This window comes from Epinephelus lanceolatus, chromosome 10, assembly GCF_041903045.1.
Source record: "Epinephelus lanceolatus isolate andai-2023 chromosome 10, ASM4190304v1, whole genome shotgun sequence".
Taxonomy (NCBI): domain Eukaryota; kingdom Metazoa; phylum Chordata; class Actinopteri; order Perciformes; family Serranidae; genus Epinephelus; species Epinephelus lanceolatus.
In genome coordinates, this window is record NC_135743.1 from 15580125 (window position 1) to 15593366 (window position 13242).

A 13242-nucleotide genomic window follows, 5' to 3' on the forward strand; every position below is an offset into this window, starting at 1 on the left:
AGTGCCAAAAACTGCAGTTCCTCTAATGGCCACTTGAGGCTGCATCCAGAAGCCAGTCATAGACCCCCATGTTAAATTGCCCAACTGTACAGCAGAAATAAACATGTTTACAGCCTGATACAAATTAAGGGCAGGCTACTTTGATTACAGTGTCCTTCTCACTCCTCCACAGCACCAGCCTCTTGCCCACATATATATTTTCTGGCTCCAAAACCCACGATGGCAACGGTCAAAATACCGAAACTGAGGCTTCATAATGGGAGTCCACAAAACAATAGATGACGTCATGTTAGTTACGTCCATTATTTTTACAGTCTGTGGGCTGCAGGCATGTTTGCAGATTGTCCCTCCATTTGTCCGTGAGTCCATACAACCCATTCTCACGATATCTCGGGAATGGCTTGTCACAACTGTCCGCTTGGACTTAACAATGAACTGACGAGGTATAAGTGGTCAAAGGTCAAAGGTCACCGTGACCTCACAAATCATGTTTTGGGTTTTAACTCAAGAATTCCCACAATAATTATCACATTTCACACAGATTTCTAATAGGAAAAAATGATGAATTGGTGACATTTTATATCCAAAAGGTCAAAGGTCAACTTCACTGTAACATTATAATGTTTTCTGGCCATTAGTCAACACCACAACTCTTGAACTGAAGGGGAGACATTTGGTTAGATACTGATTGGTGACACTAATCTTGGATGCCCACCTTGAAACTGTGCTGACTGTATGGATCGTCTGTGCTGCCGGAGGGAAGATGTGTGTGAAGCATCCATGTTTTCTAATGTGTAGCTTTGCAGCAACATCCATATTTGAAGAACTGTCTACTGTCATGGCTACATATGAGTCTGGACAGACATGGTGCAAACTATAACTTTTACTGGTTGGCAGAGGCAAACAACAGGAGTCCCTGTCTGACTGCTTGACCGTGCCGTCAGCAGGATGTAATCACCTCTGTGTTAAGTTCATATACCTTCATCTGTCATGTTGGTCATTTGCCTGATGAAAACAAAATTGCAAAATGTTGCCTTTTTCACTTCAATAAAGTTTTGGGAGCTTTTTGCTTGACTGAATCTGTCATCCTGCACCCTGCCTTATTAAACCATGTGATGTGCACATCATTCAGTGTGTTTCTGTGTGTCTGTCCCTTCTGGCAGCTGATGCCCAGAGAGTGTATCAACTCCTTGTTTGATAATTTCACCTGGACCAAAATCTCAGGATCTCCTGCTCCGCCCGGCCTGGGGCGCTCAGCTGCATGGCTTCATCCACATGTTAGCGTCTTTGTCATCCTCCTCCTCTTCTGTGTCATGAAGGTATATCTCCCTCCTGCTGTGTACAGTAGCTGAAATATACTGTATGTGATAGCATGAACCCCCCCCCCCCCCCCCCCCCCCCCCCGGGACTGGTCTGGATCCCACCTTGATCCTGTTTTTGTGTTGCAGTTCTGGATGTCAGCAGTTTCCACCACGATGCCCATCCCCTCGGGTGCCTTTATGCCAGTGTTCATATTAGGTAAGAGGATTTTGTAATGCGAGCGCAGTATCTCCTGCTGAGCTTCAGTTCAATTTGTCTTCACCAGCGTGTCTTATCTCTCTCCTCAAGGAGCTGCTTTTGGCCGCCTCGTAGGGGAGATCATGGCCACTCTTTTCCCAAATGGAATCCTGTTTGATGGGATAGTCTACCGCATCCTGCCAGGAGGTTACGCCGTCATTGGTCAGTCTGCTAACCTTGGTGCTATGCTCTGGGTCCAAAAGGCCCTGAGACTTATTGAAGAAAAAAATGCCTTGAATTAATGACTTTGAAAGTGCTTGATATTCTTAACATTCAAATATGGCACCCCATCAAAAACATCATCCAGTTCAAATATGCTGATGTAGCAGCAGTTTAGAAAGAGTTTCACCATTTTCTCTTGACTTGGTAACATCTCTAGTCAAAATGAGGCCTCTATGCGACTTTGTAATCTCACTTTAAAACATTTAAAACTCCAGAAAATAAATGTCAAACTGAAATGTGAATAGTTTTTACCTTAACTGGAGGTTATATTCAGTATGTTTTTATCTCTTTTTGCCCACCATGTGCTTGGACAGGCTCCAGTGCCTCTAACAGTCCACAGGATATGAAAGGTTATAAAATATATGGATGTGATAGATGGATATTTTTACTTTACGTTTTGATTTCTGCCTCCCAAAGAACCACAACATTGTTAAAATTGAGCATTGCGTTAGCTCAGGCAGGCCACAGAGTCAAGCTCAGCTCACATCCCAGCTACATCAGCTGATCTCAAACAGCATCACATGATTCCTTTCTATGCAACCAATTGGCACACTACTGTCAGATATTTGTTGTTTTCCTGTAAGACTCAGATGTCAGATCACTACAGCTTATGTCAAGACAATATGTATAGTTTGCAATACTGCAGCACAGGCTTATGAATTTACTATAGTGGTGTACCACTCACAAACTGTAGGTGCATCAAATTGCAAAAATATCAATTCTTGCATAATGTTGCTTTAAAATGTCTTTTTTTACCATATTATAAAAAATCACAGAGACACTGTTTGTAGGGTACAGAGGACTCAGATGGAGGAGTAATAATAGAGGAATAATACTTAAACCCTACATGTATCCTGCACTCTGCTTTCTACTAGGTGCAGCAGCAATGACGGGAGCCGTCACTCACACAGTTTCCACTGCGGTAATCTGCTTCGAGCTGACAGGTCAAATCTCTCACATCCTGCCCATGATGGTGGCGGTCATCCTTGCAAACATGGTGGCACAGGGTTTGCAGCCTTCTCTCTACGACTCCATCATCCAGGTGAAGAAGCTGCCCTACCTGCCTGAGCTGGCCCTCGGGCACATCAGGTAAAGTTTAAGAATCCTAATTTCCTGTGTCTCTGTTTTCTACACAGCTGCCACTGTAAGGCAGAGAGTAATTCTTGTTGTATCTCTGCATCTACAGCAAGTACAACATCTTTGTGGAGGACATCATGGTGCGTAAAGTGAATTTTCTGTCTTCTCAATCCACCTATCGGGAACTGAACCATCTGCTGGAGACCTCGACTCTGAAAACCATCCCCCTGGTGGACTCTAAAGGTAGGGTGAAATACATCATCATGTTGGGCATTAATGCTTCCTATCTTGTGCTTTAGATGCAAAAAAGCGTATTTCCTTTTAACACTTCTCTCTGCAGAATCCATGATTCTTCTGGGCTCCATCGAGAGGACGGAGCTCCAAGCCGTCTTCGACTGGTGGCTCTCACCAGAGAGGCGAGTCTTTGAAAGAGGTCAGAGCTCACCAGGCCAGGGCTCCAAGGTCAGCTGGGAGTCCTTCTCCTTCGTAGATGAAGAGGCCGGAGAGGAGAATGCAAACAAGGTGGGAAAATCAAACCATAAAGTAACTTAGAGGAAGTAGTTTCGCTTAAAGAAAATGTGTGAAACAGTCATCAACCATGTTGTGCTTGCAGACTGCTCCAGTACAGGAAGAATGTAACGGGCCTATACCATCTCCCAAACCTCAGGAGCCCTCCACCAACCACACAGGCTCAGGTAACACGACATTTCCACTGCACATAAAAACATGTCCGCCCATCAAATGTCACTTCCTCTCTCCTCTTACATGCGTTGCCATACTATACCCTCAGACAAGCGTAAGTTGCCATCTGTCAGGAGGACCCTTCAGAGACTCTTCTCCTCCACGTCTTTGTCAGGCCATACTGAAACTCAGGTAAGATCAACCTCACATACTCATCGCTTTGACCCCTTAAGCTCAAAGGAGCAGCAAAGATCTGCTGTTGAGTTGGCAGCGACAGCTCAGACGTGGGGCATCAGTCCAACATGGCAGCTCGAGCCAACCTCACTAATGTGATGGCAGAGGCATGACATGATGCATACATACAGGAGTTGACATGTTGTGCAGTGGGTGATGCCATAAAACCACCAGGGGTCATCTTCTCATCGTCTGTGTAGCTTTTCAAACTGACTGACTGTACATCCATCTGGCCCTCGCTCTTTCTCTCCCCTTCTTCCCTCAGGAGACCACGCCCCCTCCGCTGACGGACACCATGTCCCCAGAGGAGGTACTGTACACTTATTGATTCAGCATCCAAACAGCCAACAATGAGACAACCAAACCATCCAGATTGATAATTAGAAAGTCATTATATTCTGTGTCCATCTCTCCGGTTTGTGACTGGCTGATGCAGATCAAAGCCTGGGAAGAGGAACAGCTGGATAAACCAATTGATATGGAGCAGATACGTATAGACCCCTCCCCCTTTCAGCTGGTGGAGAGGACTTCTCTGCACAAGGTGACCATGGCAACACCTGGGTGACATGTTGTCACATGCAAAAATGTACAGACACTGACTAGGCAGAAATAAGTCACATATTTCATAGCAGCAGATTTTTAAACAAACAGCTCAACATTTTGGGAAATTTAAGTTTTTATACTTACTTACTTATACAGACTAAACAAACAAGAGTTGTAAAATCCTGTCTGTGAGTATTACAAACTGTTGTGCAGCGTTTGAGCTTTTGATAAGTCTTTAAACACATTCATATGTTTCTCCAACTGGATTTCCTGCATAGTATCTGATTGTTTCACACATCCTCACAGATGCAGCCCCCTGTGCTGTTTAAAGAGGGTTGGTGTTTGGTCTGAGTTCTCTCTTAGAGGTGCTGATGTATTGTTATAGATCCCACTGCTTTTCATGGCAAGACACGCCCGCATAGCATTCAAGCGCTAGGATTGGCCAGGCATCCATGTTAGCGTGAGGCAGTGCAAGAGTGTTTATTTTGAATGCAGCCATAAAGCGTGTCCCGCCATTGATTTATCATAAAACATCATATTTTATGAGCTTTTCATACGTGTTTTGTTTGTTGAATTCTGGAGGCTGGAGTCATAGTGAGAGGAGAGTCAGGGCCCACAGAACATGTTTGACGCTCCACGTCCAGGTGTGTTACTACAATGATGGACAGCCAACAGCAGTCACTCGGATGCGGGCACAAACCTCACAGACCTCCCGCCCTCCCTTTGGTTCTCCAAGATACGCTACAGGCCCTGGCTTGACTTTCAGCCACCTCGTTTTATCCTAAGCAGCCTTCAGCAAGCACCTATGATCCAAGCTGCACTCTGCTCCTTCGCTGGAGAACCAAAGGGAGGGCGGGAGGTTGATTGGTCCATGCCCACAGCTGAGGAACCTCCATCATCTTTCCTCCTGTCCACACACCCCTGGTGCTGTGGACTTAAACTTTTTTTTCAGGGATTTCATGCCCCGGCTCTTTTAATGTTTGTTCGCTATGACTGGACAAACAGCATTTCGCGCTCTTGCCACTTAGTAGGGCAGGACTTGCCAAGAAAAGCAGTGGGGTCCATAATAACACAGTGCTGATAGGTGGATTTTGTTGCCTTTGGACAGAGGCAGGCAAGCTGTGTCCCCCTGTTTCCAGTCTTTATGCTAAGCAAGGCTAAGCTAACTGTCTCTTGACTGCAGTTTAAATTAAGTATACAAACATTGGAGCAGTCTCAATCTTCTCATCTTCTAAACTATCTCCCAAAATATCTCTATTCAGTGTTTTAAAGGAGCATTCCACCAGTTTAACACGTCAAATTCAGCCTGTGAAAACTGTTAAATAATATCTTTCAGTTTAAGTTTGAAGTTAACACATTTTTATCAGAAACCTAAAGTTACAAACTGGGGTTTGAAAAACACAGGCAGCCAGGGTCTTAATGAAAAATTTGCAACGGTAAAAGTCAGGATGTCTCGGCTTCTGCTGTGTTTTTAAAACTGGGCCCTTTCCCATTCTCCACACTCACAGACTCATAGATTTTGAGGTGCTTTCCCGCAAAGTGCATGAGGGTTTAGGGCTTTCCCACTGTGAAAATGTCAAGTGCATGAGGACTCCCTCGCAGACGTTCTAAGCCCTTTATGTACACTTTCCATAAGTCTGCATTTCTGCAGACTCTGCGTCAGAGAATTACCCACAACTGTGACATTAGAACATGGGTTAAAATATTAAGGATTTATGTTGGTCAATTGAAAAATTCATGAATTCAGAGGAATGCAAGCACAGGCTAAATTACACAACTTGTGTTTTGGCAAAAACAAGTACATTCATCGTTTGAGAATTACCTGTAAGGCAAGAGGACGTTAAAATAAGGGGCCGATGCCTGACGTGCCTTGGTCACAAGAAGGTAAAAAGATGTAAAATAAAAAGTGCCAAACCCACAATATGTTACATGATTTGGTGTCATCTTATTCATGCCATTTCAAACCCTTGCAGTCTCTCGCACACAAACATTCACCAGGTAACATCTCTCAAGTCCCTGAGTATAAGCTTTAAGGCCCATTAGGTGGACATTGGGATTGGGTCAGTGTCTCTTGTGAGTCCCCCAACTTATTCAATTCGAAGTGCAATACTGCAGCATGTGGAAGTGTTTGTTTTCTGTCCACGTGACCGTAAAGCTTTGAATCCTGAATTGTGGATTTTAAGCTGTGACTCATGTTATATTGCCGGACAAATTGTTTACGAGGCACAGTGCAGCCATGCAGGCAGAACACTGTCACACTACAATACATTTAACACTGACTGGATCATGTCCTCTCTCCCTGTCATTACTCAGACCCACACTCTGTTCTCTCTGCTGGGGCTCAGTCACGCCTATGTCACCAGCATTGGAAAGCTGGTGGGCGTCGTGGCGCTGAAAGAGGTACGGTCACATTTTTCTCTATATTTTTTTCTCTCCTGCAAGTTTTTGTCACCTCTCCTGGTTTGATCCTGTAATGCAGCGTGACAGGAAGCTGTGATGATCTCATGTTGTGGGCAGTTGTGCCGTCACAGGGTGCATCATGCTTTACGCTCTGATTCATGTGGTTATTCCATTAACCGCCCTCAACTCATCTCCCCAGCTGTTCGCTTTAGTGATCCTACATTGTCACTTGAACATGTGTTTCTTTGCTTTATGTGTTTCAACCTCTCTTCTCCTCTCACAGCTACAGAAAGCTATAGAGGGCTCAACTCGCAGCGGGGTGAGGCTTCGTCCGCCTCTGGCCAGCTTCAGAGACGCCAGCAGGAAAACCAAGAAGCACCAGCCTCCCTCATCCACTCCTTCCTCCCCCACTCGGGACAGAGCCCTGTGGGGGGAGGGGAGCAGGAGGGAGGGGGAGCTGGCGAGGAAGGAATCCAAGGAAGATTCCCGAGCGAAGGCGTCGTCTTCCAGGGGAGCTCCCGGTGGTGACACTGCTCCCTCCTCCCCCAACAGTGTGGGGAGCGCCAGTGGAAGCTCTGCCCCCACAAGAGGAGCTGACGATGCTTCACAGGAGCCGGCATCCCCTTCTACCTCCTCCCCTACCTCACCTTCACCTCATGCCTCCCCAGTGTCACCCACCAGCCCTGTCCTCACACTATCCTCCCTGCAGGAGGACAGGGAGAGCGAGGAGTCAGATGAACCCATATAGACTGGGTTTAAAGAAAAGACTTCTTTTGATTTCACTCCTCTTCCTCCAGAGACAGAGCCACTGTCTGAGGAGGAGTCAGGCTCACCTGCAGCCCCCGCAGACATTCAGCTCTCAGCGAGCAGGATGAACTAGTGCACAAAGCTCCTGAAACTTGTAGTTCATGATTTTTTTTTCTACTCTTACAACAGTCTCACTTTTTCACTCTCGAAATCTCAGGTGCCTTCCTTTGTCTTTTGAACTGTAGATGGACAGACATCTTCAGTCCTACATATCACGAATGTTCAGTGTCCGTCCATTTCTTGGAAATGTTGAATGTAGCCGCACATCGTATATCAGCGTCTGTTAATTTCATGAAGTACCTTTGATCAAAAATTAACTGACAGCAATGAATGGTATGATAATGAAATAATATATTGATGAAAACTTAATTAATTTGACCTAGAGGTCAAAGAGATCATGCATTTAAAGTTTACTAATTGTGGTTAATTTTAAATTATATCTTACATTTATCAGATATTTGCTGTATGGTAAATATTCAAATCGTTATTACCAGTCTGTGATTTTTAAAGATAATAAATATTAAAACTGTCTACTAGCTTATTTCAGTTATCTACAACAAAAAAGTGTATGTAATCAGAAGAAAAACTACAGTCATGTTAGCGACTGTGAGGCACAGCACAGGTGATTTGAGCTAAATGCTAAAGTTAGCATGCTTACGTGTATGTTCACAGTTATAGTTTACGGTGTTAGCACGCTATTTTCTAATTAGCATTAAACACAAAGTACAGCTGAGGGTGATGGGGATGTCATTAGTTTTGCTGTGTTTACCACAGCGACAAAACACAGCAGTACAGTGATGTGTTGGGGGCCCCGGCAAAAAAATACAACACAGGGTCTTCTGTAAAGAAAAGCTGAATCTGGCTCAACTGCATGACCGCAATGTGATGTCATCCTGCGAGACACTGCAGTGGCCAATCAAACACATACAAGCATACATTCCTGGGAGCATACGAAGTATGAAAGCATACAGGATAAAGTATTTATGTTTTCCTATCATGTGTATATTTGGTCTCACACCTATGTCCATAGGAATTGATAATCTGTAAACTGTAATTTAATCAGTCTAAATGTACATACATTTTAGCGCAATTTAATTGTATATATTTTCCAGTGGTGCAGTGGTTAGCATTGTTGCCTTACAGCAAGAGGGTTCCTGGTTTGAACCTGGGATGGGGGAGCCCTTCTGCGCCGAGTTTGCATGTTCTCCCCGTGTCATTGAGCACGATTACATGTGCACAATAATCAGATAACTGGGAATAATCAGGCAATGGTAATAATCCGATTTGACGCGTTTACGTGCACTTCAGTAATCTGATAATCAGAAAAACCTGGTTTACATGATTCAGTCCTTCAGTTGAATTTCTCCTCACGTACATGACATAAAACTCAAACTTCCTGTTACAGTAGGTACTCATATCCTTGAAAAACCTCGAAAAGTACGCAAGTCATATATTTGCAAAATAAAGCACTCATCATGCTGACAGCTTATATTCTTACAGTACTGTTTGTTTTTATCATTAACAAATACATGTGAAAGCATTCTAATGTGTAGTTTATCAGTGTGGAGCCAATTTTACATACTTTGGGTAGATTCGGAGTAAAAGTACTGCAAAGTGCAATATACAAGTGTATTGTATATAAACTTGTCACACAAAGTGCATAACATATAAGTAAGATAAAATAAAAGTGACAATTTAAACACTGAGAATATAAAAATATATTATTTTATGTAAAATCTTTATCTGAAAGGAAACAAAAGCTGTCAGATTAACGTAGTGGAGTAGAAAGTACAATATTTCCCTCTAAAATGTGGGAGTGGGAGTATAAAATAGCAAAACCTGAAAGAAACCAGGTTAAAGGGTATACATGCACTGAATAATCTGACTATTGGGGAAAAAGCTAGGTGTGTTTATCTGATTTCTCATAATCAGATAATGGCTTTTATCTGATAAAGCCTCTCGGATTATGCTGTTTACTCCAGAAATCAGACAGTGATCGGTTTATTGGTGTGCATGTAAACGCGTTCACTGTGGGTTTTCTCCAAGTATTCCAGCTTCCTCCCACAGTGCAAAGACATGCAGGTCAGATTAATTGGTGAATGTGAGCGTGAATGTCTGCGTCTCTCCCTCACCTGCTCCTGGTAAATTTCCATTCACCTGCACCCTGCCAGCCAGCCACACCCCCCTCATCAAGAAAACTCCTCTCACCTGCCTCCACAGCTGCAGCTCATCAGCCAATCTGCCTGGTATATAAACCTCTCCAGCACACATGCTCTTTGCCAGATTGTTCTTAGACTTGATGCAAGACATTCCAGCACTCGCTCTTGCTTGGCTTGATTTTCTGGTACCAACCCTGCTTGTTCCTGGCCTGCTTCCATTGTCTCTGCCCTGGTAATCACCTCAGCCTTCTGTCCCTGACTCCGAGTCCTGCCTGCTCCCTTTCTGGTTCTCATCTGCTCGGCTCTGTGATTGCATGGTGCTACACCAATCCTGCTTACCCCAGCTCTCCTGGTTCAGCTAGTTACTTCAGTCTTCACTCCACTACCAGTCTCAAGAGAAACTACTAGCAAGCTAAACCCAAAGACCCAGAACTGTTGCCTATTTGTGTGAGCAATAAAGGTCATTACCAACTGTCTGCCTGCCTCAGTGTGCTGCATTTGGGTTAAGTCACATTCATTATAGTGAATGGTGTCTGTCTCTATACGTTAGCTCTGCAATAGGGTGTTTTCTAAAGTCAGGGAAGGATCCTTAAATGGTCCTGAAACTTCCTCAGTCTGCTGAGGGTTAATGACACACAGCTGGGGACACTTGTTAGCCTGTTCCTGTGTTAGCCTGTGTTTTCACCAAATGTTAGGAAGGACTCTTGCCTCTGTAGGATCCTTCCTCGGAAGGACTTTTCCTACCAAAGACGGATCTTTGACTTTGAGAAACACCAATAGTCTGGTGACCTATCCAGGGTGTACCCCGCCTCTCGCCCAATGTCAGGGCTCGAGCACTGCTACGACCTCTAACAGGATAAGCAATTACACAAATGACTCATTTGAAAAATCTGCAGGAAGGTCGAGTCGCAGTTGGAGCTGTGTTAGCAGTACAAGGAGCAAAAATCTAAGTGTATCTTTATACACTTGGATCACAAAAAAAACTCCAAATCTGTTTGAAGTTACAGTTAGGCGTGAGGTCTCCAGTAGGTTTAACCATGGGCTTAAACTGCAAAAAGTGACCAAACTGCCCAATGTGAGCTGACAAAAACATGTGTCGCAGGACATGAGGCACCGCCCCCGGTGAAACACTGTCTTTTTAGGGAGTCCCAAATGAGTGTGCCAAATTTCATATCAATCCACCAAACAGCTGTTGCAATATTTCAGTGGTGGACCGACAGACAGGCTCGTCACCAGTGTGGGTGGAAAAACTCTCTGTATCAGTGTTCCAGCTTTTAGGTTTGAAAAGAGAATATCTCTGATCAATCAAACATATTTGTACTGTGAAGGTCAACAGTGTGATTCAGCCTCCTGATTCCTGTGTGAGCTTGAACAAATAAGCAGCTCGTCCCCACAGAGGAGGCCTGTCTCTGTGAATTTGTTGTTAATATTCTCCTGGCATAAAATCCCAGATATCGACTAGAGAGGAATGTGTTTGGAAAAGCATGACAGGCTGGATTACACTGCTGCCAGTTCCTTGGTGATTGCTGTTTTGTCTGACAAGCAATGACGAGCTGGCCAGAGACACTGGCTGCCGCCAAAAGTTGTTTAGACGTATCACGTGTTGACGCTCTCGAGAGAAAGAGGTGAGAGGTGTGAGAATCTAATTATTTACACCTTGGAAAAGATATCCACACATGAGCACAAGAAATGCCATTCGTTGGTTTGTTTATTTGCTCTTTCTCCACCAGAGGAAAAGAAGAGGAGACAGGTAAAGGAGCTGGAGGGGGTGTAGGAGGTTCTGTCGTGCAGGAAAAAGGAAGAGAAACAGGAAGAAACAGAGTTGTTGACAGAAGAGGGGAGAGAGGGGGGACCACGTGGAAGAACCATCCTGTGACAACCGTCCAACAAGCATGCATAGGTGTGAGTGTACACTGGTATCACAAGTCACACTGCCTCATCTCAAAACAAATAATTCCAATTTAATACAGACTTTTACAGAAGCCATCCAATTTTAACAGCATTTTTTACAGCGGTTACTTTTTTTTTTATTATTATTATTGCAACACATTTCCAAATCATATCTATGTTACATGTCTGATTGCCTCAAATCCCCTTTGGTTGATGTGAAAACTTGTTTTTTTTTTTTTTTTCCAGGCAGTGATTCTTCCAACAAGACGACTTACTGTACACAGACAGACAAAGAGACAGACATACAGACAGACACAAATATACATAACAGATACAAAGAGATAGAAAGAGAGAGGAGAAAGGCAGAGGACCAGAAGCAGATTTTGAGCGTCATGCCTGCAGACAAGTTACTGTAACTCTGGAGGATGGCAGTAGAATTATACAAAAAGAGGAACTCGGTTGCAAACTAGAGATGTTCCGATACCATTTTTCCCTTCCCAATACTGACTTCGATTCCTGAACTTGCAAACTTGCTAATACCGAGTACCAATCCAATACCATTGCATAAAAAAATGAAATGATTACTATCATTTAATGTCATGGCTCAGGTTAAACCCTCTGTAAAACATGAACAAATGCATACAGAGAAAGAACGCCATAGAGGTCGCCAAACGTTACACTGTTTACCGGAAATCAGTTCCGCTTTGCCGATGTAAGACAGTAGTTGTTGTGCTGGCTAGTGTTTTAATGCCCTGACACACCAAGCTGACAGGTGGCCGCATGTTTAATCGTATTGGAGCTGATTGGCAGTTCAGTTCAGTGCACGAGAAGAGAAACTAAAGTGAAGACAGTAAAAACATTTAAAGTCAAGATGGTGTTAAATAAGGTAAGAACATTTTTTTTAGCCATCAAGGTCTTTAGCAATAACGGTTCATTCACGAGTAAGGACCACGCCACAACAATATGTCGTGAGGACTGGTGAATAGATGTAAGTGTGGGGTGAAGGTGGAAGAGGAATGTCTTCTGTTAGATTGATCTGGGAGGATGTACTGGAGACCAGGCAGAGGGAGACTTGTATTTCTCCACCGGAGCTGATTACAGGCCCCCTGGACAGTACCTAGAATGAGACATGGGAGAGGTATGCACCAGATTGAATAAGAAGAGGTGAGGGGACAAGGAAAGAGAGGATGAAGGAATGTTGGTAGAGATGAGGTAGGGAGGATGATGGATGAAGGGAGGGTGGGTCGAATATCTGAGACCAACAGAGCAGGATGGGTTGACCAGGTATAAGAAGGGTTGTCAGGTAAATAGAGACGTGGTTGAGACGTGGCCCTGCTCCCGAACGTAAGTTAACAAATTAACTTTATTAATTATTTGTTCTTTCGACATCAGGCTGTGTTAATGTGCTAACTAGCTTCTTGAATCCGTCTTGTCGGTATTTCTGGTTGTCATATTTGAATGACGAATACAGACGTTCGCCACCTGGTGGTTTGGGGAGGTATTTCTTGTAATGCAGGCGTACGTGCCAGTTGGCTCTTGGCTGTAGTGTTTGCGATGTGTTCATGTGCAACTTTCTGGCCAAGACACAACAATCTGCTTTTTTTCGCCAATAGTTCTTTGACCAGGTGTGAAACTTCTTTTGAGTTTACTAATAACTTACGGTATCAGATTG

The 13242-nt window shown here is 44.0% G+C and overlaps 1 protein-coding gene across 1 annotated transcript in view; it reads left to right on the forward strand.

Moving 5' to 3' along the window:
• Window positions 1-10156, forward strand: part of clcn1b (chloride channel, voltage-sensitive 1b) — a 48356-nt gene extending 38200 nt beyond the window's left edge. Inside the window, exons 12-23 of the mRNA XM_033641422.2 lie at window positions 1164-1319; window positions 1449-1518; window positions 1609-1719; window positions 2655-2868; window positions 2966-3099; window positions 3197-3378; window positions 3470-3551; window positions 3647-3729; window positions 4037-4081; window positions 4208-4312; window positions 6628-6714; window positions 6998-10156. Coding sequence (XP_033497313.1) covers window positions 1164-1319; window positions 1449-1518; window positions 1609-1719; window positions 2655-2868; window positions 2966-3099; window positions 3197-3378; window positions 3470-3551; window positions 3647-3729; window positions 4037-4081; window positions 4208-4312; window positions 6628-6714; window positions 6998-7462 — 1734 coding nt within the window. The 3' untranslated portion in view covers window positions 7463-10156. The remainder of the gene's footprint in view (window positions 1-1163; window positions 1320-1448; window positions 1519-1608; window positions 1720-2654; window positions 2869-2965; window positions 3100-3196; window positions 3379-3469; window positions 3552-3646; window positions 3730-4036; window positions 4082-4207; window positions 4313-6627; window positions 6715-6997) is intronic.
• Window positions 10157-13242: the final 3086 nt, after the last annotated feature.